The 23191-nt window shown below is 41.4% G+C and overlaps 1 protein-coding gene across 1 annotated transcript; it reads right to left on the bottom strand.

The window, feature by feature from the left end:
* Positions 1-1299: 1299 nt before the first annotated feature.
* Positions 1300-18911, bottom strand: NRROS (negative regulator of reactive oxygen species). Its single transcript, XM_089681568.1, has 3 exons — positions 18569-18911; positions 5788-5914; positions 1300-3319 (listed from the first exon to the last, which is right to left on the bottom strand). Exons 2-3 carry the CDS (start codon positions 5896-5898, stop codon positions 1394-1396), a joined length of 2037 nt encoding a protein of 678 aa, XP_089537694.1. The 5' UTR covers positions 5899-5914; positions 18569-18911; the 3' UTR covers positions 1300-1393.
* Positions 18912-23191: the final 4280 nt, after the last annotated feature.

The following is a 23191-nucleotide window of genomic DNA, read 5'->3' as shown; positions in this document are numbered from 1 at the left end:
GTTGCTTGACCATGTAATTGTCAGTCAATGTATCACAGCATTAAAAAAATGGCCCGGTAATAAAAGTGTATTGCAGGCTGGTACCCAAGTGCTTAAAGAGTGACTGTCCTTTTTTCCCCATTTAGTTTCTGCCTCTACATCTATTTATGGTCCACCCCACAAAAATGTATACTCACCTATTTGAACTTCCTTAACACCTTCCTACTGTAGGAGCCAGCCTGGGGAGGCTCAGGTGTCAGATAGCATAGGAGCAGGGGCGGACTGACAACTAATGGGGATCATGGGGCCCCTGTGTCTTTGCCCAAACTCAAAAAAGCCTATGAAAAAGGTACCAGGGTCATCTCATGGGGCCCCCTACTGACCCCGGGCCCTTGGGCAGTGCCCGAGTTTCCAAATGGTCAGTCCGCCCCTGCGTAGGAGCTTATCTGGGTGTAAAATGTCACTGCCTGGTCCACATGACAGTGTCCAGGCATACGATTGGCTGCTTAGGCTGGAGCACTGTCACATGGGGGGGCAAGCTCCCCTATATTTGCAAACCCAACTCTCTTGAAGCAAAGGAGAAAGGGTTACAAGGGAGCTGGAAGGAGGTGATGCCAGTGAAGGAGTGGAAATCAATGTGTATACCTTCCTGTGAGGGTGGCTCATCAGGAGAATCTGTATTTTTGTCAATTTAGGGTAAAATGACAATATTTGTTTCATCAGGTAAGCCAGGGAACTGGTATTTACAGGAGTCACCAGTGTCTGGTTTCATACTTCCTCACTAGGTGCCTGGAACACCTATTAAATGTGAACTGTGTCTTAGTTTTGTTTTAGTCATCCTCATTGCGATATTGACTGATTATAGACCAATAAAATGTAATTTTCACTTTTGTTTCGAAATTCTAAAACATTGTTAGTCAGAGCATTTGATCTTGGCATCATTGAGACAGCTAATTTCTTTAAAAAAACCCTTACATTTAGTCCAGACCTGCTTCTTGAATGGAATCTCACACTTATTAAACAGGTTTCTTTTGGGCGTAGCCCATGCGCATTACAGTATGTACAATTTTTACCAAATGAAAATTACATTCATGGCTGGAATTTTGCTCAATCAGATAGTAAAGGAGAAACAGTTTCCATCCTGATATACATATTTTTTTCATCACTACGGTCAAAAATTATCATCAAATTTACCCTACTAGCCATTAAAAAATTTAATGAACATTTTGAAAACTAATATTTCTTCACACATCAAAAGTCTCAAGTATCAGTCAAACTTGAGCCCCAACCAGTTGCTGTGACTGCATACAATTATAGCCCTCAAAGTTAAACACTTTATTACAGTGATTACATTTTAATCACGATTTACTTGCACCATTTTTCTGTTAGACTGACCAAATACATGCAATAATTATCAGTACCTGGAAGACATCCTAAAACGTCTTTTAAACACTTTTAGTATTGGCTGCCTGAATGTAAGAAACAAGAGGAGGAGTGCTACAAACAAAGTTACGGAGGCAGGCACAGTGAGCAGCACAGACAATAAGGTGCCACCAGATTTCCACTTGCAGCTATGAAGAACAGTCTCAGGTAATTCTGGCACAGTGATATAGATATTGGAGAAATTACAAGTCATCTCTTGGAAATCTAGGATACTGATACTTCTGGATGTCCTAAGTATTTCAAGCCAGTTCAGTTTACAGCAATCAAATGGGTTTTCACTTAGAAATACAGTGTTAAGATTCCTCGTGAGTTGCTGATAAGAACCAGACAGGGGTATTGAAATGAGTTTGTTTTTTCGGACATCCAAATACTGAAGTGGCAGAAAAGTCAATGATTCAGGGAATGTTGTGAGACTGTTTTCTGAGAGGTCAAGAGCAGCCAAACTCACAAAGTCTGAAAAATCAATTCTATCAATAAAGGAAGAGCTATTTCGGAGTGAAAGGGATTTTAGCGTTCTTGCAGTGCCCTTCAAAAAATAAAGGCCTCTCAAAGGGTTATATGAAATGTCCAGATGTGTTAATTCTGTGCCTTGAAAAACATTCTGAGTTTCCAAATTTAAACCACACCCAGCTAGTCGAAGATGCCTAATAGATGCTGTCTTAAGGTCCACACAAGCCTGATCTGCAGTAGTATAATCTAGATGAGAACAAAGCCGAATCAGGTTATGGCTTAAGTCTAAAGTGTCTAACCTTGTCATGGTGTGGAAGATTTTCTGAGGAAGGTCCTGAAGTCTGTTCTTGCTCAGATTAAGGTAAAGTAATTGTGGAAAGCTTTGGGAGCTAGTATCAATTTTCAGCTCCCATAAATTATTGTTACTGAGGTCTAAATTATTAAGAAAATTTGAGATATGCCCATGTGACAAATCAAATGTATCCAAGCAGTTCCAGCTAAGCTTGAGTTCAGACAAAGCAGTCATGTTGGTAAGAAAATCATCTGGTAAGTAGTCAAACTGGTTTCTGCTTATATCCAAAATTTGTAAACTAGAGAGATTGCTCGAGATGGACTCTTCCCATATATTTACAGTAATTGTACTGCTTGTATTGTTATCCAGTATTAGATAATCAACATTGGATGAGTTGGTATCAAATAAATGAGCATAGAATTTCATTTTATTGTCAGAGAGCAGCAGTGTGTGGAGATGATTGTGTTTTGGCAAGAGTGGAAAGTAGAACAGTTGGTTGTGGGAAATGTCCAGCTTCTCCAGTTGAAAGACAGCATCGACTTCTCGTGACAGGAACCATTCAATATGGTTAAAGCTGAGATTGAACACTTTGAGCTGTATCAGACTGAAGTCCACAATGCAAGGCAATAGGTTAAAAGAAAGGTTTAAAGTCTTAAGTTTTTTAAGATGATCAAATGTTCCAACCTCAATCTCATAAATATAATTACCCTGAAGGCTCAGCTCCCTTAGGGAATCAAGTCCTTCAAAGATGGAATCATCCAGTCGCATAATAACATTATAATCCAAATAAAGGTACTCCAGTGATGTTAAATTCTTAAGAAGGGTAATCACTGTGTCTCCATTAAGATTATTTCTAGATAGATCCAGCCACTTAAGAGATGAAGCAGATAGCAAGCCTGTGTGGACCTGTGTGTACTCAGAGGAGATAGTGTTATCCTGTAGTGATGACTCCAGATTTACTGTATCTTGGAAGATATCCTTCTCTAAACTGTTGGATCTCAAGCTCAAATTGGTCAGGCCATTGTACCGCTGGAATGTGTTTTTACCTAGGTGTTTAATGTGGTTGAAATCTAAAAGTATTTCTTGGATATGAGAAGGAAGGTCTTGAGGAACAGACCAGAGCTGTAGGTGTCTGCAGTCTGCCATTTTGGAAACCTAAAAGATGAACAAAACATTACATACAAAAGCTGGAATTCAAACTAAAATCAACTTTAAATAAAGCAGAAAAAATTACTGAAAGGTAAAGCAAGTACCAGGATCATGTTTTAGGTTTTAATCCTTCTATACAATTTCTAAATATCTTTAGGGTGTTTTTCCCTGTGACAACAAGTGTTTGTGGTCTAGCTATTTTGAACCCCTTGAATAAACTAAATATATAGTAAATATGATTAAAACAGATCACAAATTACTAGCACACCACCCACGACATTCCTTTATCTGATGTTTTTAAGTCATCAGTAAAATCGGTGTTCATTGTTTCAGGGACACTCAGGGTTACAGTACCTTTTGTCAGGCAGACAGTTGAAAGATGGGGCAATCTTTCTGATCACTAGAGCACTCTAACTGCAAAACTTTGCGATTGCTGCTAGGTGTGCATGTGGGAGTGGTTCTAGACTTTAATTTTCCTTGAATTTTTTTAAAAAGGGGCAATTCTGCAAAACCTTTTGCCTATTCTGTTTGTTATTTTTTATCCTCACCTAATAGTTACAATTCTTGTTGACAGATGAAGAAACACATTTTGGTTACCACATTGGTAATGAAAACTTGGCTCTGTTTTACCATATTTAAAAATAACTAAATTACATTGGTTAAAACATGTAACAAAGCCTTAAACCCTCCCTAACACATTTAATTATCCATAGACCAAAAGGAGGAAACCTGTTCAAGATACACACAGTATGCAAGTCCCATTTCAGCTTGGAAATGGGGGTTCTCCTTCAGCGTTTTTTGCTCAGGTTCCAGAGGACCTTGTCCAGGCACGGACAGTATGTGACTTTGATAATAATGACAACTTTAAATAAAAGTACATTAGGGAAGGGCAATGAAAGAGAAATAACAGAATAATGATTTCACTAATACTGAAAATCTTGTTCTTTGCCCAAACTGAAAAATTCCACAAAACAAAAAAAATTTAATCTGAACAGGGGAAGGTAAGCCCCCTATCAGAATACAATAGCGCAGAGAGAGAGATCCCCACATCATACAACGTTGTGTTGATGTGGGAATTTGTCACTTTTTTTTTTCATTCAACACGCTGGTTGAACGAAAAAAACTATGTGTGTATATCCAGCTTTACTCTGCATTAAGCATATCATCATGTTTTATCTACCATACAACGAAGAACTTTATGTTTTTACCTACAGATTTATCCTCTTGAACCACCTACTAGCTAATAGGATAATATCAGGATGTTGTCCCATGCACAGCTTTTGTGCAGGAGAATCCAAGTTGCCTGACAGTATTTTCTGATAATGCGCTTCCTTCATCTTGCCATCAATTTTCACTAGATTCCCCAAGCCTTTAGAGTTCACACACCTCCAAAACATCAGTGAGCCACCATCATGCTTCAAAGTGGGGATGGTATTCTTGTCGCTATAGGCTTTGCTGACCCCTCTGTAACATATTGCTTATAATTGTCTCTATTTTGGTCTCGTCACCCCATTATCGGGCGTATCTTATAAAGTTTCATTATCTTGTTACACAGGTCTTTTAACAGTTCTTTTCTGCTTGCCATGGCTCAGTATCTAGCCTGCTCAGTGCATTCACATGAGAGCTAACACACTCACTGAATATTTATACACAGGCAATAATTGCAATTTAAAAAGCAGATTGGGGAAATTAACCTTTAATTTCCATTTTAACCTGTGTGTGTCACTTTGTGTGTGTGTGCCAAGGCCAAACCTTTTGATCAGGACCATTTGGGAGATTTCTATTATTGTTATGATTTAAAAAGGAGCCAAACATTTATGTGATAATAAATGGCTTTATATGATCACTCATATTTTCAATATCTATGCCAAAATTTCACAATTTCTGCCAGCACAAATGTACTTGTCCTAATGTGCCCTCTAGCACTATGCTATCACCAATCCCACAGGTCCCAGGTTCTTTCATCTTCACCTAGTCTTTCTTTTGGGTCCAACTGTTCAGCCACATGAATGGCTGGACCTCATTGACCTCACTCCTCTGCAAGTGCATGGGAGTCACAACATTGTGGCACAGATTTGATGCTGTACATGTTCGTTGAGTTATGCATGTGCTGCTCAGTGTACATGAGGACTGACAGGCAAGAGGAAGCATTTATAACAGAATAGATCAATATGGTCCCTTCTGTCAAAAACACCCTGCTTGTTAAGTTTTTTAGAGTATAGCTGCCACAATCCCCAGAATAAGGCATAGGAGAAGGGGTGAGGGAGGTGATTAAGCAGGCACACAGTGTCATGTAAAAAGCAGGTCTGAGGAAGTGGAGCAGTGACCACAAAGAAATATAACTGAGCCAATAATAAAAGTGTGGTCAAGTTTTCAGCATAAAGTACCTATAAACAGTAGGGCACTCTAAGAGAACTAATAACTGGCTGATCTGAACATATACTTTCTTTTTAGCTAGACTTAAATCTACTTACCAGCTGGCAGCCACTTTGTGAGAAAAGCTTTTCTCCATCAGCACCGTATCTCCACTGTAATAACATCAGATACAAACAGCCAAATGAGTACCAGAGAGACACAATGGCCATGTCATCGGCAGGTGTCCTAAATGAGACAAAAAAACGTTAGGATGAAAATATATCAATTTTCTTTTTTTTATTTCAATGTGTAAAGCAAAAATAAGCCCACTGATTTAACTACTTTCCAAAATGGTTACTTTCAAGGCATGGCATGAATGATAACTGTCATATCATCATCATATCATTGCTTGTGCTCTCCACTGAACTGTCAAGTCATCAGATGGCTGGTGTTATAACTGATCACATATGCAGCAACATGGCAACTGTAGATCAAACAGAGGCTAAGATGACAGCTTCCTCAACTGAAATATATAGGATAGGAGGTTTTCATTCTGATTTAAGTATTTTTGAACAATAGTTTAATCTGATAATTCAAATAATAATGATAATAACAACAGATATTGTTTGCTGCAGATTATGTGATGAAACAAGCACTAATGATACCTGTGCTGAATAAGAATAACATGGTTATTTGACATACAGATGTAATGGATCATAACTAAATAATGTAAGATGTTAAAGCCCAAATTAACTTTAAGTTAAAATCTGCTAAATATATCTACTTCAGCACCAAGCCATTTCTGGCATTTTTTGCTAACATTTTAAAATCAGTATTTTTTTGCTAGAAAATGTCTTAGAACCCCCAAACAATATATATATTTTTAAAGCAGAGTCCCTAGAGAATAATTTGTGCTTTTGCATTTTTTATGCCACACGGTATTTGCTCAGCGGTTTTTCAAACACTATTTTTTGGGGAAAATACACTTTTTGGAATTTTAGTGCAAAAAACACAATACATAACCCAATTTTATTTTAACATATAAAAGATGATGTTATACTGAGTAAATAGTTACCAAACATGTCACGCTTTAAAATTGTGCACGCCTGTGCAATGGTGACAATTGATGCAAATTTTACTGTTCATAGCCTACACTTAAAAGCCTTTACAGGTTACCACTTTAGATTTACATAGACGGTCTAGTACTAGAATTACTGCCCATGCTCTGATATTCAGGGCGATTCTGATATTCAGGGCGATACCTCATGTGTGGGACGATCGCTGTTTGCGTGTATGCGGGACCAACACATGCGTTCGCCTTTGCGTGCGAGCATGAGGGGATGGGGGAATTTTAATTTTTTTTTTAATTATTCATGGAAATGTGGGTGGAAATGTACTGTTGTTCCTGGAGTGGAAATGTACTGTTCTTCCTGTCCGGTGTGTCATATTTCTGCACCAATGCCACATTTCCATACTCATTTGGTTCCACTACTCATCACTGAGGTCCCCTTTGAGCGGATCACCATGGATTTGGTTGACCTCTTGCTGTATTCCCTAGAGGCCACCAACATATCTTGGTGATAATTAACTATGCCACCCTTTACCAGGAAGTGGTTCCAGTCAGAAACACCTCAGCCAAAACAATAGCCAAAGAGTTATTTCAGGTTTTCAGCTGAATGGGCATTCCAAAGAAGTACTAACCGATCAGGGAACCCCGTTTATGTCCAAAGTAACTAAAGAGCTTTGCAAACTTGGTGAATCAATTACATATTTCAATGTATCCCCCACTAAACAGATGGGCTAGTTGAAAGAGTTAACAAAACATTAATACAGATGTTGAGGAAGGTGGTTGATAAAGATGGAAATAATTGGGACTGTCTAGTACCTTATTTGATGTTTGTTATCAGATAGGTTTCCTAGTTGTCCACAGGGTTCTCTACTTTTTGAGTTACTGTATGGGAGGCACCCCCGGGAGCTGTTGGACATTGCCAGAGAAACATGGGAGAGTGAGAGTTCTTCTAATAGAAGTGTGATTGAGCATGTGGTACAGATGCAAAACAGAATTGTGCAAGTGATGCCTATTTTGAGGGGACATTTGGCTCATTGGACCCAGGTCCATTCTTTTTCACTTGATGATAGGGTGTTGGTCTCCACAGTCAAAAGTAAATTTCTCACCAAATGGCAGGGCCCCTATGAGGTCAAAATGATTAAGCACTAAAGGAGTGTGAAACGCATATACTGATGTTCCAAGAGCCGTGTATTTCTGTCCTCTTATCTGTATGGAATGAAAAATAAAGAAGTCTGCTGTTTGTACATTGGGATGCCACCACTTTCCTTTTCATATTCCCAGATAAACAAAGTTGAGGCTAGTCAAAGTTGGCCATGCCCCACCAACAAGAAGCAGGTTCAAGAATTTTTAGGAATTGCTGGCTATTATAGGCGCTTTATTCTCCATTTTGCCTCACAGGCTGCTCCCCTTACCAATTTGACAAAAGGGAAGGAGTCTTTCATGATCAAAAGGACCCCTGAGGCAGAAGCAGCTTTTGAGGCCTTAACCACTTGCCTACTGGGCACATTTACCCCCTTCCTGCCCAGGCCAATTTTCACCTTTCAGCACTGTTGCACTTTAAATGACAATTGTGCAGTCATGCAACACTGTACCCATATGAAATTTTTATTTTTTTTCACACAAATAGAGATTTCTTTTGGTGGTGTATAATCACCACTGGGTGTTTTATTTTTTGTGCTATAAACAAAAAAAGACCAAAAATTTTGAAATAAAAATGCATTTTTCTTCGTTATTTTGCAAATAAAAAATCTTGCTACACAAATGTAGGCCAAAATGTATTCTGCTCCATGTCTTTGTAGAAAAAAAACAAATCAATGTTTGTTATTTAGTTGGGAGTCCACAAACTATGGTATATATCTAAAAATTGATAAATCCCGATGTACTGATGGCTGATCTCATTTCTTGAGGCCCAAAAACGCCAGTACTTTCAGCAAGTAGACAGTCTGAGGTATTTAGTAGGAGGTATTGCAAATTTTACAATTTTTTTTTTTTTTAAACATCCTGTGACCAATGTATATAACTGGTGCGGCGGTGATCAGGGACACTGACTAGCGACAGTATGTAGAACAAAAAACATTAAGATTTTGTAAACTTTTTTTTAAATTTTACTACTTTTTAACCTTCCTAACGGTAATCCCGAGTGTGGCTCAGGGTTAATTTACAGTACCAAAAGCAGTAACTCCGAGCCACACTTGGGATTACTCTATAGTTCTTCTCCTGCAATTTCACGATCCTTACCTTGTCCTGCGATCCCGCGATGTCCTCCCGCTGTGTCCACCGACCATGTCCTTCTGCTGATGCCGGCATCTGTCTTCCGGCCGATGCCGGCATCTGTCTTCCTTTCCCTGCGAGCATCAGTACACAGGGAGGCGGAACCAGCTGGAGATTCAAAAAATTAAAAATATGACATACACACAATATATTATAATCTGTTAGTATTACATTACTGCATCAAACCCTTTCACCTAAATTTTGTCCCTAGTGCTTTGTCCAGTGCCCTGCCTGCACTTTTACCGTTCTTTCTGCCTGGAAACTTGAGAGCGTTCATGGCATCCAAAAACGTCCCTTTAGGTCAAAAGTGGTTTTAGACCAGCTAAAAAACAACGATAGTGAAATAGAATCACTTGCAGAATTGAGCGATAGTGATTCGTGGGGAAATTTGTCATCAGGCGCTGAAAACAATTCTGCGACTGAGCTCACTGATGTGTGAACTTGGTGCTCTATTTCAAATTTCAGTGTTTTTGGTTTGATTACATTATTGAATTAAATGTATTATTCTATTATTTTTTACAATTATTTATTATATTATAATGTATGATTTCCTGTTTCAAACTTTATCATACCCGGTATGTTTACTAGACTCTTGTTTGGACAGATTTAAGTCAGATATTCCTAAGAATTACAGGCCTACAATATAAAACAACAAATTTCCATGCAAAACAATGTACCGCTTTGACATTCAAAAATATTGATTAGTTAGACCGCCAGGGAGGTTAACCTCCCTAGCGGTCTGATTATGTTCATATTTCTGTGCTCAAAGCGGTACATTTTTTTGCATGGAAATATGTATTTTTTTTATTGTAGGCCTGTAATTTTTAGGAATAACTCACTGAAATCTGTCCGAACAAGAGTCTAGTAAACATCCCAGGTATGATAAAATTTGAAACACGAAATCATAAATTACAATTTAATAAATAATCATAAAAAATAATATAATAATAAATTTAATTCAATAATATAATCAATTCAAAAACACTGAAATTTGAAATATAGCGGCAAGTTCGCACATCACTGAGCAAAGTCGCAAAATCATTTTCAGTGTCTGATGACGAATTTCTCCACGAATCATTATCACTCAATTCTGCAAGTAGTTCTAATTTACTATCGCTGTTCTCTAGCTGGTCTAAAACCGATTTTGACCTAAAGGGACACTTTTTGGACGCCATGGACGTTTCTCAGTTTCCAGGCAGAAAGAACAATAAAAATGTAGGCAGGGCACAGGACAAAACACTAGGGACAAAATGTATGTGAAATGGTTTGATACAGTAATGTTTTACTATGTTATTTTAGTGAATGTCACTTTTTGTCATTTTCAAATTTCACGCCGTTCCGTCCCCGTATGTCCCGGCGTTGCAGGGAACGGAACCCAGATGACAGATGCCGGAGGACATTACAGGGGACACTGCAGGAGGGACAGTGCAGGGTTGCAGTACAAGGTAAGAGAAGAACAGATCCTGGAGCAGCGCCGCATGGTAAGCCCGAGTGTAACTCGGGGTTACCGCTTGTGGTACTGAAACTTTACCCCGAGCGACACTCGGGAATACCACCAGGGAGGCTACAAAATGTTTAATTTAATTTTTTTCTACTCCTGCGACCAGAGTAATACTACCCTGGACAAGTGATCAGGAATTTTTTTTTTTTTACGCATTTTTACTGAATGAAACTGATTAATTCAGTAGTTTTTGTTGTGATCAGCTGTGATTGGCCATAGCTGATCACATGCTACAGATGGGCTGGGGGTGGCCCAGTCTGTACATGTGATCACTGTGACCAATCACAGCTCTCAGCCCAGTTGTAAGCAATGAATGGCATGAAAGGAAGCCATTCATCGTTTACAACTGTCATGTGATCTGCTTTGATTGGTCACAGCGATCACACGGCACTGGCAGTGGGCCGGTGTAGTGATCTGTCATGGGCCATGGACACAGCTGGTGAGAGATTGTGCTGGAGGGGCATACGTGAGGTGTGATCCTGTGAGGACACCATATGACGTCCTCTAAGGATAATAGGGTTCCCGCTCGGCGGTCATATTGCAATAGGCTGGGCGGGAAGGAGTTAAAACAGACATTACGTAGTCAGCCTGTTTTGTACTCTCCTGACTTTTCAAGGGACTCTGTTGTTCAGACTGATGCATCACATTTGGGGTAAAAGCTATATTGTCTCAGGTTTTCAAGGGGGAACCCTTCATTTACCTCAGCCGGAAACTGAAGGCCCAATTAAGTGAATTATGCCACTGCTAAAAAAAAGAGTGTTTAGCAATGAAATGGGCTTTAGAATTTCTTTGATGCTATCTTTTGGGTAGACATGGTTACCATGGCTGGTAACAGATCATACTCCTTTAAAGTGGATGGCACAAAACAAAGAGACCAATAGGAGGTAAATAGGTGGTTCCTGGCCCTCCAAGAATTTAGCTTCACAGTGAAACACCGCCCAGGTGTTATGATGGGGAATGCTGATGCCTTGTCCCTGGTTCATGCATTCCTATCAACCTCAAGGATGAAACAAGAGGGGGAGTATGTGACAGGAAGAAAAACTACTGGTAGTTTGAGGATGGTAGATATATTTTTCCCAGATTCAACAGTAAACTGTTTTCCTTTTTGTGCTATGTGGTGAGCTTGTCTAGCTCACTGAGGGGTTAACAAGCTCAACTGAAGCTCAACTTTGGGCTCTATGAAACTTCCAGACTGCTTAGGGAGGATGCTCCATCCTGGAACCCAATCTCTGTGTAGGACAGACTGGGGAGCAGCATCTTCTTGTGTGGTGAAATTAAGCCTGCGTGACTGAGAACTATGATTTCTTCTGTGTAACAGTCAGGTGCCTGGACAGCAATAGGTTGCCCCAGGATAGATAGTTAGGTTTCTAGTGTATATAGTTAGCCACACAACGTGGCAAGGATTTATTTTCAGTTTTGTTTTATTTTGCTACTTTGATGCTTTGTATGTAGGCTGGAAGATGAATTGCTTCCTCTTGCCTCTAGAAGTTTCTAGAGCTTAGAGTGGGAGAATTCAAATAGCCAACCTGAATATTGATCAGGGTCTAGCCAATCCCTACAGAGATGCACCCAGATGGTGGATGGGAAGCTGATAAATAGTCTAGGACCCTTGAGAGATTGTTCTTCCCCATTAAAAAGAGTTCCCATCTTCAGTGGACTGTTGCACCTGAGGCAGCCTATTGACTAGATTGCTGTTCTGTGAAGTTTAAGTGTTGCAGGTACCGGGAAGTGACTTGGAACTGACTGATTTCTCCATAGCGATCTGGCTCAGAGAAGGACTGTCTCCCTCACTGGAGTGTGTCAGGAGGAAGCTAGAAGGTGATCAGCTGTCCTGCGGACTTGTGAGTAAAGACTTCAGACTGATTCCTGTGACTGTGCAGACTTCTGGAGATTGCACTGGGTACCAGTAGTTGTGCATTGGCACAGGGTAACCAGGTCACTGGCGGACCTTCAGGGGTCACAACTGTGACCCTGCCCATACTGCAGGGGGCCTTTTTGGCCTTTCTGTGACCAGGGGCGGCACCAGGGGGTGCTATAGCACCTCCAGAAATATTGTTAGCACCTCTGTCTCTACAATGAGGGCTGCCCATAGGGAGCTACAGGTTGCGATTGGCTTTCTCCCCCAGGTGCAGTGCAGTGCAGCTTTCTGTGTTCAACATTTAGCCTCCTGTGGTGGACAGCCGTATTCTCTCTCCCAGAAGTCCAAGCTTTTTTTCATGCACAGGAGCCACTCTGGCTAAAGATGGTAGAGGATGAGAGGAAGAGCATAGATGGTGACCCAGGGAGTCTTCACCTCCAGCCATATGGTGAGTGACTCCTTCAGCTATTCCCTCTATTTGTAATGCTTCTGCTCTGGGTATTACCCTACATGGTGCTCACTACTATCTCTCCACTGTATACTGCTCACTGCTGCCCCCCACTGCATACTGCTCACTGCTGCCCCCTCACTGTATACTGCTCACTGCTGCCCCCCCCCACTGTATGCTGATCACTACTGCCTGCCCCCCACTGTATTCTGCTCACTGCTGCCTTCCCCCACTGTATACTGCTCACTGCTGCCCCCCCCCCCACTGCATGCTGCTCACTGCTGCCCACCCCCCCCACTCTATACTGTTCACTGCTGCCCCCCCCCACTGTATACTGCTCACTGCTGCCCCCCCACTGTATGCTGCTCACTGCTGCCCCCCCCCCCATTATATACTGCTCACTGCTGCCCCTTCACTGTATGCTTCTCACTGTTGCCCCCTCACTGTATACAGCGTGCTGCTGTCCCCCCACTGTATACTGCTCACTGCTGCCCCCATTGTATACTGCTTGCAGTTGCCCCCCACTGTATACTGCTTACTGCAACTTCCCCCACTATATACTGCTTGCTGCTGGCCCCCCCACTGTACACTGCTCACTGGTGCTCCCCCCACTGTTTACTGCTCACTGCTACCCCCCACAACGTTTACTGCTCATTGCTGCCCCCCCTGCACTGTATACTGCTCACTGCTACCCCCCATCCATGCTGCAAGGGGTCACCAAACGGCGGAGGCAGGGGGGTGCTATAGCGCCCCAAAAAATATTGCTAGCACCCAGTGGAAATACTACTAGGTCACAAAGGTCACACTTTGGACCTGGTCCTGGCATTCCACCACCATGGGGGTCCTTAGGATGACAAGAAGGGGGCCTGCTGCAGAACATGTGTAAGGGTCTTACTTCAGGACCGTAATATAGGGCCCCGCCATGGGAGTAAAGGGTCTCAAGATCAGTGGGAAGGGTCCCGTGCTTGAAGGGAAGGTCCCCTGGACCAGAGGTCAGGGGATGCCCTTCATGGTTTTTTGCACTAGGGCTCTAAAGACTCTAGCTAAGCCTCTCAACTAGATACCAAAGAGAATTGCCCCATGGTCTTCAGATGTAAGGGAATAGACTGTTCATTGCTCACATTATCTTTTGAAGAAGACTGTCCTTTAATTGTTGTTGGCTATTTGTTTTTTAGTGTCCTATGCCCTAATCTCTTTCCTGTTACAAGTTCTACCAGCAATAAACTACAAAAAGACAACCCCTAGACTGTTTATTGAAGCCAGAGTGAATGGACCATTGCTTGGGTAGACAAACTTTTATAAGAGAACCAGTTAATATTTGCGGCCCCTGCAGGCGTAGCACTACATTTCCATTGTAAGGGTGCCAACCCATTAAATATACAATGGGACACCCTTTGTTCAGGGTGTAGTGCCAGCTCTAGCTGTCAAAAACTGGCACATCTAGGTCCTGCGCATGAGCCTAGAATTACATATTAATAACTTAGCTCCCTTGTATTTGTTTTGTATTAATTCCAAAGAGAGAAAAACATGCAAATCTAATAGAAAACATTATAATCTTCAAGGATGTTTAAATATCTAAAGCAAAAGTTAAAAACATCATGAGGCTGACCATCTGACAGTTTTTCTTACATCATACTGTACGTCAGCAAATAGTTACACCAGTCAAGTATTTTAACATTGTTTCTATCTCCTAGAAAGAGCAGGGCCCTCGATCCCCTCATGTTTTGCATTGTATTGGTATTGTTCTGTCACATGTTCTGTCCCCCTTTGTAATGTACAGCGCTGAGCGAACTATTGGCGCTTTATAAATAATATATAATATGTATAATAATAATAATTTAAGGAACACGCATATAACATTGTTTATAATAAAGTTATCCCTGAATAACATTTCTTTAATAAGAAGAATTGGAGTTTATCTTGTTTACGTCACAACTTTTATATCCACCTTTTCCTTTTTGACCGTTATGGTATCAATATCCATTTGCTTTCAAAAGAACATCAATTGGTCATATCATAAACTTACAAAAAATAATGTATTCTATTATAATAAGAAAACTAAAAAATCCAAGGGGTATATGCCAATCCATAAAGCCTCCATGTGAAAGGAAGTGACAGAGAAAGCTAGCTGTGGTCTTTGTGACCTCCACTCCTGCTGTTGCTTTGTCAAAAATTGTGAGTGCGATATTTCTCTTTGCCTTAATGGATTGTACTTGGATGGCTTGAATTTTCAATATTTGTTATAAAATAAAAAAAAAAGATGCATGCTTTTTCATAAGCATGTACAATGTGCCCAATGGATTTTTCAAACTGAAATTTTGTTAATTACAATTATTAGCCTTAGACTTAGCTATGAAAGAAAAGACATGAAAAACACATTTTTTCTGCTGTTCTTTAAACAGCGGACCCCTTTAATGTCAGGTAAGTAACCAGTACTGAGCCTTAGACCATGTGACCTCCAGAGCCTCTGATTGGCTGGTTCTAACTGAAATTAGTTCCCTATGCCTCCTTGGAAGAGACCATGTGATGTATTCCTTGGGGTTAGAAATGACAACCGCAGGACAAAAGTATTTAATATCTCTCTTTTGCTTTTTGTAAGACCCATGTCACACTAACAGTTCTGTCACTGGCAGCATCTCAGCAATGACAGAATAGGTTTCTCTAGAGCAGGGGTCTCCAAACTATCTAAACAAAGGGACAGTTTACTATGCTTTAGACTTTCAGGGGGCCGAGCTCTGGCCAGTGGAAGTAGAAAAAGCCCCATGTTACAAGGGGAAATATTAGTGCCCCATTGTTGGTGTCAGTGGAAGGAATACTGCTCCATTATTGGTGTCAGTGGGGAGGAATAATGCCCCGTCATTGATATCAGTGGGAGGAATAGTATCCCATCATTGGTATCAGTGGAAGGAATAATCCCCCATCATTGGTATCAGTGGGAGGAATACTGCCCCATCATTGGTATCGGTGGGAGGAATACTGCCCCATCATTGGTGTCAGTGGGAGGAATAATGCTCCATCATTGGTGCCAGTGGGAGGAATACTGCCCCATAATTCGTGTCAGTGGGAGGAATACTGCCCCATAATTAGTGTCAGTGGGAGGAATAGTGCCCCATCATTGGTGTCAGTGGGAGGAATAGTGCCCCATCATTGGTGTCAGTGGGAGGAATAGTGCCCCATGATTGGTGTCAGTGGGAGGAATAGTGCCCCATCATTGGTGTCAGTGGGAGGAATAGTACCCCATTATTGGTGTCAGTGGGAGGAATAGTGCCCCGAGGGCCAGATAAAAGAATGCAAGGGGCCACATTCAGCCTCAGGGCCACAGTTTGGAGACCACTGCTCTAGAGCACAGGTGTCAAACTGCGGTTCTCCAGCTGTCAAGCAACTACAAGTTCCATCATGCCTCTGCCTTTGGGAGTCATGCTTGTCAGCCTTGAAATGCCTCATGGGATTTGTAGTTCTATAACAGCTGGAGGTACGCAGTTATACACCCCTACTCTAGAGGTTGCTGGGGTTTCTATAAGCTGTGACTGATTGATCTCTAATTTTATGGACCAACACGGCTTGGCAGAGCCAGTTGCATAACTCCAGTGATAATGGGTCTGTAATTCCTTTTAGATGTCTGTAAAGAGGACCTTCTTCTCATTGGCCACAAATGTAAGTGGGCATTTTTCCCAGTGGCCACCAATGAATTGGTTGTAGCAAGACCTGAAAATGATTTCATAGGTTCCTCTGGGGAAAAAGGTTGAGAAAGGCTGCCCTAGGCTCTATTCACACAGGTGACCTTCATATGCAGCTTTTGGGCAGTGCTACAGTGGGGCAAAAAAGTATTTAGTCAACCACCAATTGTGCAAGTTTTCCCACTTAAAAAGATGAGAGAGGCCTGTAATTGGCATCATAAGTAGACCTCAACTGTGAGAGACAAAATAAGAAAACAAAATCCAGACAATCACATTAGCTGATTTGGAAAGAATTTATTTGCAAATTATGGTGGAAAATAAGTATTTGGTCACCTACAAACAAGCAAGATTTCTGGCTCTCACAGACCTGTACCTTCTTCTTTAAGAGGCTCCTCTGTCCTGCACTCATTACCTGTATCAATGGCACCTGTTTGAACTTGTTATCAGTATAAAAGACACCTGTCCACAACCTCAAACAGTCACACTCCAAACTCCACTATGGTGAAGACCAAAGAACTGTCGAAGGACACCAGAAACAAAATTGTAGACCTGCACCAGGCTGGGAAGACTGAATCTGCAATAGGCAAGTAGCTTGGTATGAACAAATCAACTGTGGGAGCAATAATTAGAAAATGGAAGACATACAAGACCACTGATAATCTCCCTCGATCTGGGGCTCCACGCAAGATCTTACCCCGTGGGGTCAAAATGATCACAAGAACGGTGTGCAAAATCCCAGGACCACACGGGGGGACCTAGTGAATGACCTGCAGAGAGCTGGGGCCAACGTAACAAAGGCTACCATCAGTAACACACTACGCCACCAGGGACTCAGATCCTGCAGTGCCAGACGTGTCCCCCTGCTTAAGCCAGTACATGTCCGGGCCTGTCTGAAGTTTGCTAGAGAGCATTTGGATGATCCGGAAGAGGATTGGGAGAATGTCATTTGGTCAGATGAAACCAAAATATAACTGTTTGGTAGAACACACAACTCTTGCTTGTTTGTAGGTGACCAAATACTTATTTTCCACCATAATTTGCAAATAAATTCTTTCCAAATCAGCCAATGTGATTGTCTGGATTTTTTTTCTCATCTTGTCTCTCATAGTTGAGGTCTACCTATGATGCCAATTACAGGCCTCTCTCATCTTTTTAAGTGGGAGAACTTGCACAATTTGTGGCTGACTAAATACTTTTTTTCCCCACTGTAAATAATAAAATTAAGACTTTTTTCTTCCATATAGCAATAAAGGGAAATTAATGTAATTGAAACCCCTCTCAACATAATTTTCATGAACACATCCATGAAGATTTATTCAGTCTTTGAAGAATCCTATAATTCATGAATTGTGATAGCTTTGATTCATGAATTGTGTGATTGGACAGATGTGTATGTAAATTTGAGCACCACAAACTAAAATTATAACTGTCTATATGTAGACATGAATGGTTGCTCAATAAAGGCAATTGAATATGATTGGAAAATGATCTGACTGTGTATTTTGGTGCAAAGACCAAATCATAGCACAACAGGACACATATTTGATTGAGTAGTTGCTTGATCATTATGAGCCTAGTAGTGTACTAATACATTTCACTCCACAAACTGAGTATGGGTGGAAAATTGAAGGAATGAATGAGGGAGCTGTTTTTTTGCTGACATGTTTGTGTGTGACAAAAAAAAATGGTCTGCTGTCACTTTCCAGTATTTGGCTAAAAAAACACATTGCCGATTAAACACAGCTTAAGCATCATTTCCTTCTGAGTATGGATACATTTATTTCTATGTGTCTGTTGTAAACAGTGAGCCAGTACAAAGTCCTATTGCTGTGTCTTACAATTAGCAGCATTGGGTTCACAATTGTAACATGCTATACAATGTACCATAGCAACGTAATGCAGAGCTTTTCCATATTCTATATAATATCCTCACTGTGTATTTAATCTGTGCATGCTCAGCAGCAATGTTCTATTTTCTTCGAATTCTCTAGCCCTTTTACGATGCATTTTCTTTTTGTGGGTTCTTTTGCATGTGGGCTAGAAAACCCCAAAAGACACAGTTATGGAGTCACTCACCGCACGTAGACAACAGCACATCATCTTGGGTTCCACTTGACTTGCTGAGGGCCACAGAAAGGAATGAAGAAGTGGTGTCAATGTGCTGGAGGTCCTTGGGATCTTGAATCTGGACACCTCCGTGAAAGCCACTAAAATGAACTTTGTTGTTAGCATGGAGTTACCTTGCACAGATTGTGCAATAAAACTTCTCTAAAGCATCGGCAAAGAAAGCTAAGCGGTGAAAAATGTCAGAGGCTGAGGTAATATTGGTGGAGCGTTGGTGGAGGTGACTGAGTGTCACTGTGGTACTCAGTGCAGCCAATTAGCTGAGCAGCATGGTGCACATGTGGTCAGGTTGGCACATGCATAATCTGAAAGAGAACTGCACATTCTTCAGGCTGTGTTTTTTGCTTCCTTCTAGAGGTTATTTTAGATTTTGCGGAAGGAAATAACGGAAACCAAAGTCACATGAACTGCTATGAGATGAAGAGAAGTCATCAGATACTTTTTCATCTACAGATTGTTCTCCTTTACTTTAACTACCACCAAATTACATTTTATCAGCTTCACTGCAGCTTGAGACACATTAGTGTTTTAAGACTGGGGCAAATATGATTTGTAAGAATTTCAGGGAGGTAAAATGTATAATTTAACTGTAAAAAAAACCCCGAAGCATATAATTACCCAGTGCCCCTACAAAGCTGAACTCCAGGCAGATAAGAAAGACAACATTTAATATAGCTTTATAATCATTTAATACATCAATATATGTATATTTTTTAATGCATGCAAGTACCTGAATCTGACTTGGTATCGGTCTCTTGCAGTACCTGCACAGCCCAGTTCAGAGTGGTGGAGGAAGAAGTAGTACAAGGAGTCCGTCAGTTGGGCTACAGTGAAATGAACATGCTGATATAAGGAGAGAGCAGAGTGGCAGGAAGATGCAGCTCAGCAGTGTGCTGCTTTTACTTTCACTGTCCAGTCACGGGCTGGTGAAGTGGAGGTGACCTGTAACTTTTACGGAACCCTAGAAGACAAAAATCAGGTCTCCCGCACTTTGTCATTCTTTGGCAGGTAAAACAGCTTATATGTACAGTATTTCATTTGTATATTTAGCTATTTGCCTAAATCCAGGTATGCATAAAAGTCTTAAAATTATAGAAAATGTGTGCAAAGAAACTTAGAGCGTCACCTGCTGGCTGAAAATAGAATTCCAAATATGTTTGCAGTATTTTATATTTACCTGAAAAAATATTTCAAAAAATTACATTTTTGCAGTTTTTGCACACGTTTAAAAAAACATTTTAGGCCTGAAGAATACAGAAAACCCCCAAACATATATTTTCTGAAAGCAGACACCCTAGTGAATAAAATAATGGTAGTTCCATTTTTTTTTTTTGTCCTTTTGTATTTCAATGGTTTTTACTAATTTTAAACATTTTAAACAAAGAAGGACTGACGCAAAAGGCTCACCCATGCAGGGGCTATCAATGGCACATAAGGTATAAAAGGAACAATGTTGTAACACCAGCAATGGAGGAGACACACCCTCACAGGGGCTATCAATGGCACAGAAAATCCATATATAAAAAAAAACTACAGTGCTATAACTCCAACAGTGAAATAAACTAGAGACAGGTCTTTACAGCATCGAAAAAACCATACAAAAAAGAAAAGGAGAGGAAGACAACACCAACAGCTGGGATCCGGGAGCGCCAATACCGATCGACCTAGATCCAGACTAGCCGGGGGAAGCATAGAAAAAGCATATTGCAACCATAGCTCCCAGATTTTCAAAAATTTGGGAGTCATTACGAATACTCGACATCTGTTCATTAAGCATCACAATGAACATACAGTCCCGCACCGCCTGAAGAGAGACAGATGTACTTTTCCAAGCTTGAGCAATTGTTTTAATTGCCGACAAGAACAAATAGGAGGCCAATTTCTGCTGGTGAGCCAACAGGTCCGGTATGGGACAATGAAGTAAGGCATATCGGGCTTCCCGGCATATGGAGAGATGAAACAATGTGTAGAGTAGGCCAAATACATGAGATCAAAACCGGATCAATCTCGGGCATGACCACCATACATGCAATACATCACTGTGATGGCCACAACCCCGAAAGCAACGATCATCTCTCACCTGGGCTATACGAGCCAGGACCCAATACCAACGGAACAGTACTTAGTATGCCGCCTCCAGCGTATTTGTGTTAAATGAACATTTAGCTATAAACAACCAGGCCTTATTCCAGTCCTCTGGATCCATGACCGCCCCCAAACTGTGCTCCCATTGAGCGACATAGGATAGGGAAACATGCGTCTAATGCCTATTCAAAGATGCATAGAGTAGGGCAACAAGACCCGGGGTGCCAGGACGCTGATGGCAAAGCTGTTCAAAGGCAGATTTCTGGTATGGAAAGGTGGATGGATGTGCCATGCAGTGAGGTCAGCCAATGCTGCAATTGAGGATAATGAAATAATTCTGCTGGGGCAACATCCCGTGATTCCCGAAGAGAATTCCAGGTATGGAAAGACCAAGAAGTCAAGAGGTGTCGCACCTGAAAAAAACCATTGGCCACCCACCAGGAGAACGCCCTCGGTTGATCTAAGCCTGGTGAGAAGAGAAGGTTATTAGTAGTTGGGAGCAGAGGTAGAAAGGGTGACATCAAGCCACCAGAGGAGCGAACCAAGTCCCATACGCACAGGCCATGAAGCAAAATAGGGCTCAGTATCGTCGGGCGTAGAGCAGGGGGGAGCCACAGAAGCATCGATGTTGTGATAAGGGAACAGTAAGGTAGTTCCAAATGAGCCAGAGAAGAACATCAGAGGAGGTGTGCAACATAGACAGTGGGGCAATCTGGTTTGCCTGGTAGTACTTGGCTACATTAGGCCCCCCAGACCTCCCTGCAGCCTATGGACAAAAACCGTAGTCCTGAAGACTCTGGGGTGCCGGTCAGCCCAGATAAATTGCATAATCCTTGCCTGAATCAGCCGGAGGAATAAGAGGGAACCCGCACTGGGAGGGTGTGAAAATAATATAACAATTTTGGCAGGATAGTCATTTTCACTGAATGAACTTGTTCTATCCAAGACAGGAACGGGAATTGCCAAGAGCGTATGAGAGAGGACATGGAGCGAAGCAAAGGAAAATAGTTCACAACAAAGAGCCATAGGTGGGGGTCAGGTGAATGCCCAAGTATTCAAGCGAGGATGAAGCCCATTTGTAAGGGAAGTGGGACTGTAGGTGCGATACCAAATCTGGAGCCAGGGTGATATGGAGAGCAACAGTCTTATCTAGATTTATACGGAGACCTGAAATCAAGGAGAAACACGCAAGAACCTATAAGTAAGTATATCGGTGTGATAGTATGTGCTAGCACAATAAACCCCAGATGCCAAAATATAGTTTCTCCCCCGAAAGTCCAAAATGCACAGTCAAACTCTTAGTCAGCATCTCCGTATCCTAAACGTCCAGTAGTGCTGATATCTCCTTAATGAATATTCTTCCTCCACAAGTGATAAAATCCTCTTTCTCCTAAAAATAGTGCTAATACGTGCAAAAATCACTCTACCGTGTGTGCACCTCTAACCATCCGTCATCTTTACTCTTACCCTCTCACAAATTTGAAAAAGCTGAAACAAAATCCACCTTCCTACGTGGTTGGGCTCCTAGATCCGTCCACTTTCGTATAGGTAATATACCTCCGGAGGAATTGCATATGGTGTCTGTTGGGGAAACTCCAGGCTGGACACCGGTGATAAGGAAAACAAGTTGATTGGTTTATTTCATGCGCATGGAGAAAGCACAATGCAAACAGGTAACCTCGCTTGCCAATGTGTGTTCTAACTAAATTTAAAGCTCTAGACTTTTATAGTATTTATTGGTGACGTGTTCCCTCGTGATCAACTCATGTTATCTTCATGCAGTCTATGCGATATCCTGTCGTGTATGTGACAGGTTCAGCCGTTTGTGGTTAGCTTCGGTTATCTTCTCCAAACAGAGAACAGTTTCATTGCAAGCAAGCACATTCATTAGTACATCATAAAGCAACATTTTATAGGTTCATTTAAAGCATAACTCTAGCTGCATAGAATAAAAGCTTCCTGACTTAGCCCATACTTCCAACAGTGTCATATCTTCAAAATAATGCTTTCACTCTATCCGTGCTCCCCTCACAACATAGACTTCCAGTGCTAGTGAACACACTGACCGCCACCTCCTATCTTGTGTACCTTACCAGACGATAAAGTCCACTCACTTAGAAAAGAGGGCTCCTCTCATTCTACAGAGCATCCAGTTCTCAATGGCATCATAACATGTAGCAAAGTACAACCAAAATAGTGTAGTAGGCAATGATAGGGATAAGACTTCTTTTAATAATAAAATTGTGTTTACAAGAAAAACAAGGTGTCTCAGCATGTATTCAAATGGAAAGCAGTATGAAAAACCTTTTCCAAAATGGCCGCTCCGTAACTTCTGGTTTACGTACAACATCACGTCCTCGTCACATCTGTGCAAGAACCTGTTGCACGTTTGGGAGCGTCGTCAAGGGATTAGTGAGAGTCAAGAGGGCATTGTCCGCAAAAAAATATTCAACTTAAATTCATGTCCCGCGTAAGAGACCCCCGATATGT

Source organism: Staurois parvus, unplaced genomic scaffold (assembly GCF_062004578.1).
Source record: "Staurois parvus isolate SC_StPar_1 unplaced genomic scaffold, SC_StPar_1.0 ptg000270l, whole genome shotgun sequence".
NCBI lineage: Eukaryota > Metazoa > Chordata > Amphibia > Anura > Ranidae > Staurois > Staurois parvus.
This window is presented reverse-complemented; position numbering and strand designations above follow the sequence as displayed.